The sequence below is a fragment of the Eurypyga helias genome, unplaced genomic scaffold, assembly GCF_000690775.1.
Source record: "Eurypyga helias isolate BGI_N326 unplaced genomic scaffold, ASM69077v1 scaffold11871, whole genome shotgun sequence".
Lineage (NCBI taxonomy): Eukaryota > Metazoa > Chordata > Aves > Eurypygiformes > Eurypygidae > Eurypyga > Eurypyga helias.
Window position 1 is genome coordinate 40,230 of NW_010232818.1, and position 6,000 is coordinate 46,229.

The 6,000-nt window shown below is 39.5% G+C and overlaps 1 protein-coding gene across 1 annotated transcript in view; it reads left to right on the plus strand.

Moving 5' to 3' along the window:
- SIPA1L1 (signal-induced proliferation-associated 1 like 1) overlaps positions 1-6,000 on the plus strand; it is a gene marked incomplete at its 3' end in the record, with an annotated part of 46,785 nt that overhangs the window by 38,442 nt on the left and 2,343 nt on the right. Inside the window, exons 11-12 of the mRNA XM_010161522.1 lie at positions 2,562-2,686; positions 5,408-5,526. Coding sequence (XP_010159824.1) covers positions 2,562-2,686; positions 5,408-5,526 — 244 coding nt within the window. The remainder of the gene's footprint in view (positions 1-2,561; positions 2,687-5,407; positions 5,527-6,000) is intronic.

The following is a 6,000-nucleotide window of genomic DNA, read 5'->3' on the forward strand; positions in this document are numbered from 1 at the left end:
CCCAACCCTTTTCCATCTCTCAGGTTAATTATACACATATGTTTGCTGCAGTGTTCTTTCAGCATTTTGCAAGTTCAACAGAGATGTGTCCTAGAAACCTTGCATATACAGTCTTTCTGGTATCGAAGCTCTAATTCAGTGCAAGTAAAACGCTGCTTAAATGCAATAATGAAAGACATAATTAATAGAAGATCTTTGCATGTTCCTTACTGATTTTTTTAAAAATCACTTATTAAACTCCAGTTATTTCACTATTATGTTGTATTCTTGTAGGAAAAGCACTTTGCCTCCCATACTGTCCTTGTAAACATGAATGATATTTACTCAGGACTTTCCTAATGTTTTCTACCAGGCTAAATGGAAAGCTTGAACAATGGATTTATGAAGGAAACTTTCCCTTGCCTCAGTAAGCAAAGTAATGTCTGTCACATTACTAAAAAAACATTGTAGTCCCATGTACAGCTTCTGTTGTGATTCATATGAGACCGTTAGATACAGGGCAGCTCTGTAGTGATGTTTGACGTACCAGGTAGCGTTGATCAGTGATTAACCTGTTTATGTTGTTAAACAGGGGAGAGATGATGTAGCATTCAATTGCTAAGGTGTTGGAGGGAAGAGGTGGGCTGGAGTGGGTACCTTGCCAAGGGGACACCGTGTCCTGTAGGTAGTCTTCCTGAGGTGAGGCTTCAGTGTTTAAAGAATCAATCAGCTTTTGAAACGTAGACTTTAGGCTTTTAGACTTGTTATGTGTCTATTGAATTCATAATGTTTAATTTAGGTATTTGATTAAGTGAAATCCCAGCTAGGCTCTGTGGGTAGAAAAGGAACCGTATCACTCGCATCATGCTGTTTCAGTTTAAATTGTTTGCGTTCAAAAGTCAGACACATCCAGGTGTTCTTCACTTCATCAAACCATGTGTTGGCTGTACCAGGGAGAGGTGAACAGAAGGGAAGTCGGTAAAATATAGAAGGCTCAAGTTTCAAAATGTGACATTTTGGAGCTGTGCTGTATGTACATGCACATTCCAGCTGCTTGTCTAAGGATAGGAGAGGGATTTTGTTGTTCTGAGTCATGTGATGTTTCTTTGATGGGCTCATTTGAGTTACCAAGTACATCAACTTTCAAATGGGGTAACCACGTAGAATTTCTTCTGTTAATGGCAGATGTCTTTCTACATTGGAGGTCTTGTGGCACAGCCTGTAGCTAGTAGAGTGAGTAGAAAGCACAGTTTGGGCCACAGTGTTCTGTTATTGTGTTAGATGCTTAAAACTAGAGAAAAATCTTTGAGATATATAGAGAATGGCTCAACTTGTAATTCTCTTGGGTGTTACTTTGTACATGTAGAGCCTTGGTAGAATTGTCTTCAGGGTATGTCTGATGGGGGTGGGAGGGAGAATTACCCACACCAAAAAAACCCCACCTAGAAACTCCGAAGTACCTTCTTCTTGACAAAATGCTTAATGATTGAATCGCTAATCCTGAACCCAACTATAATTCTTACTTCTGAATTGTTTATGATTAATATTGTATTTTAATTCTACAGAACTATAGACTTAATTCTTACAGACTTCCAGGCATATAATGCATGTAGACTTTGCTATGGTACAGAGGCACTGTCTCCTTTGTCATCAGATTGTTCTCCTTGAGTTTACTTTCTGGCGCTTTCCAAAATCCATCTGTCCAATCCAGCAGGTTTTACAAAAAGTGGGTCAAACTCTGTATGCTTTCTTCTACAGCAATAGGTATACATGTCTCACTGCTTTCCTACACCTGTATTTAGTTTACACCAGTAAACTCCAATTATTTTATGGTCCGATAACTTTGTAATTTACAGAATTTATACCTCCCAGCTTTTGGGAGTCCATAACCAATACAGTCAAGTTCATAAACTCTTAATTAAAATGCTTGGCAGTGTGATATTGCCCCAGATTAATCAATGTTGTTTGCATGTGTGTCTGCATTACCTAGGTATGTATCACCTTATTAGTCTTTTGATCAGAACCCAGGAAAATGGCCGAGATCCATGGGAATGTCCTAGCATACTTTCTGATGCTTACTTTGACTAGATTGGGGTAGAACTTTCCCAGTTAAAAGGATCCATCCTAGAAATCTGTTCCAAATAAATACATCTAATTTTCCTGTGTGGCCTTTCACCAAACTTTTTAAGTTTTATTCATTTTGGTCAATGTTCTGTAACCATGTAATGATCTGGTCACCTTTCCCTGTAAACTTTTATGTAAATGAAAACTAATAATTTTATTTCTGGCTGGTTTGGATCTGGGTTTTTTTAATTGTATGCACTGTAACTGTATGTTCTTTATCAAGATGCTCAATAAATTCATGTGTACTGTCATCTTAGGTGTTAAAGGTGCTGAATGGGTCCTGGAGCTGCCACAAAAATTAAATAGAAAACCATTATAAATCCCTCAAGCAGTTGTGCTATGCATTACTCTGCCCTCTTGTTTGATGCTAGCTGCTTAAAAGTGCTCTTTTCTCCTTATGTGAGATATATGCATGTTTAATATCCTTATCTGCTTTGTTTTTTGGGGTGTTACAACAGGTTTGGAATTAGCCGTAGATCCCCTGCTTCCATTGACAGGCAGAACACGCAATCAGATACGGGTGGTAGCGGCAAATCCACACCCAGCTGGCAAAGAAGTGAGGATAGTATCGCTGACCAGATGGGTAGGTAATTAATCCTTTGCGATGAGCAAGTGGTGCTAACCACAAGGTGACTTTGGCACTACCTCTCCGTGCAGCGAGAGAGCTCTCCGAAGCACTGTGTTTTCAGTGTCTTTGAAAGTTAACCTTGTTCGTCGGGATGAATAACGAGGTCTGGAGCACGTACTAGCTTCTGCAGTCTGTTTCCTTGAGACCTGTGAGTGTCACCTGAGGAAGAACTGATTGCAGTTCTTCATTTAACTGTGAGACTAAATCTACCTTAAAACACTCGGCCCTTTTAGAGGGGGTTGGGCAGACACACTTAGTAATTTGTCTTGCTGTTGAGGACTTGTTTGACCTCACCTACTCTCCCGAGTGGCTTGGCTTAGTTTAATTTTTGCTTAGTTTGTCTAAAGTGCTTGTGATGCTCCCTTTCAGACGGTGCTGTATAAATGCAATTTGATTGTTTGATCATCAAAGCTATAAAAACACCACGTACAAAATGGAAAAAAAATGCAATTAAAGTTTAAATAGCGAAGTAAATCTATAGCATGGTAATCGCCTTCCACCAGTGTATACATTTCCATAGCACTTAGCAATTAAGCTGTCAGCTGAGGGAACACATTAACTACATTAAACAGCTGGGCACTGAGAATTTGCATTGTTAAGCCTTCATTTGAAGTTTTTGCACATAGACCTTGTGCTACAGCCACGGCTTGACTTGAGTGGATACCAGTGAGATCGACACCAGTGGAAATGCCCTGTCTACAGACAGCATTGATCCGACCTGACGACCATGGTCAAGATTTGCTTGATTGGTTTTCTCGAGCTTTGATCCCATAGATTAAACAATTCCATACTTTTTCTGTTGCACTCACAAATCATTGTTTCAGTGCATCACAGCTCTTGTTCTCTATAGATGAACAAGCGCTGAACGCAGAATAAGGTTCTGTGAGATCAGCAGGAGTTTAAGACAAATGCCAGCCTCAAGTTCTGGAGACGTACTTTTCTTCACACACCTTCACAACCTCAGTGAGCTGTGCCTTGTTACTGAAGCCATCTGCCAGTCCCTCCCTCACAGCTCCCCCCATACTTTTCACTAAAAAGCTGTGATTATCTTGATCTGCAGTTCTCATTTTGACAGAACGGCTTTTAATCGCATATGTTTTGATACTGTTGTGATGGTAACGACAAATGTAAAACTGATCTTTTGCTCAGCATTACTTTTACAGACCAACAGTTGGGTGTTGATGCTGGCACTGGGTGGAGCTGCCAGCAAGTTCTGTTCTGCAGTGTCAGGTGTCATCATATCAGCAAAATAAATAAAGAAGACCAAAAAGAAGATGGCTCCGGCATTTGGCAAAGCCTGAAAATGCATACTGGGAGATAATCTCTGCATTTTCTCTTGTGTATTGTCCTGCGTTCATAGAGTCGCACTTGGAAGCTGCATCTCTGACTTTAGTGCCAGTCTGGTGAATCTAGGTGAAATTTTGGTTCTGTACCAAATAAGCACATTTCCATCTGTCTCAGGGTAAACAAGGCTTTAGGTGCGGTGAATCCACACACTCGCTCCTTCCTGGCCCATTCTGAGCTGCAGAAAACCTTTGTGCACCTAACCGTTTGGCAGGGGAAATCAAGTTTTATTTATTATTATGAAGTTAGAAGACTTTTTACTTTGGGTTGGTTTGTTTTTTTTTTTGAAGCTAGTAGTGCTGCAGATCAAGATAAACCATAGCTGTGTTGGGGCAGCTTTAAAGCACTGCTGATTACCATGGGTATTGTTAAGTCCGTGATGGTCATAAGCTTTATATATGTTCATAACCTTATATTCTACCTAAAAGCAGCATTTTTAGACGTGCAGAATATTGCCACAGGAGAGGAGATACAGGTTAAAAGGTACAACTCAGGAAGAACCTTTTAAAATACTGACCTTCTGCTCTGAAAAGGCAGTTACCTACCTGAAGGGCTGTGTCTGAACAGCCCCTAGACCACCGTAGTTGTCTCCTAGGAAATAATAAACTTAATTGGCGAAGATCATTCCTGTGAGTGTCCATGTAAGGTGAATGATTTGAATTCTGACCACTTTTGTCTGATTTAGTTTAATAAATCTTCCTTGCTTTTGTACTTCCATGCAGTTTCCACATTCACAGTCATCAGTTTGTAAGGGAATATTGGGATTTCAACATATTTTTTTTCTATCGTTTCAATTAGAAAATGTTTATTTAGCTTCCCTTTACTTTGACAGGAAATACGTGTAGCAGTTGTACTGGAGAAAATGTGTTCACTGAAGTGATGGCTGCAGAATTTTGCTATTGTCCTGCTTTGCATAGAATACAGTTTAAGGAAGTGTGGATCTTCAGGTTTTTTAATCTCTTGTCCACAGGCAGCATACACATACAGACACACGGAGTTGATGGCGGAATATTCATTTTCAGTGTGTTTTAATGCTCTGATGCAGTGCTGTTGGACAGTAGGTACCATTCAGGTTGTTCTAGCAAAAGCCAGGATGGTGGCTGCTCTTTTCTTCATGAACTCTTACTGATTTACGCCAGGCAGGAATAGGCCTCACTCGTGTTTTATCACACTATTTTTTTTTATTTGGAATGAATTTCATTTAATGTATCCTAATTCTTTTTTTGCTAATAGTGGTATTGGAAAAATTGCGGAGTACAATTAGATTACACATTTTCTTAGTTTGTTACACTGCTTATGCTCTTCAGTACATTGTTGTGTGCTGTATTGCAGAACCAACATGCCATCTCCCAGCAGTGTCAAAAGTCCTGCCATCCTTCAGAGAGAGCCCCAGTGGAAGACTGATGAGACAGGATCCTGTGGTTCACTTGTCTCCAAATAAGCAGGGTCATGTAAGTTACCCTAAAAAAGGAATTCTTTAATGTTTTGCTCTTGCTTCACAAGCTCCTGATACCAAAAGTGTGGTTCAAAGTTACATTTATAAAATATATGTTATATTTTAAAATATTATTTAAAAAAAGAAAGAAAAAGCAGTAGAGCAGACCTGTTGTTTCCTGAACCCTACAGAAGTTAAGCACAGCCTACTGAAATATTTATTAATTAATAGTTTGTTGCCGGTTGAACAGCAACTTGTCTTGTGATAAGTAGAGGATTTGTGGGATTTTGCAAAGCTATTCCTAGGCCTCACATATGAGGCTTGGTTTACTAATATATTTTATAATGCAACACTCAGCTGCTGCTTTGAAACAGAACAGTGATCTTACTTTTGGTTTTCTATTTTCTCCGCTTTACTCACCTAGTGAAACTATTACTGCTTTTCCATAACCTGCCTTGCACACTGTTGGAAGACTTCCAAAGGTCTGCTA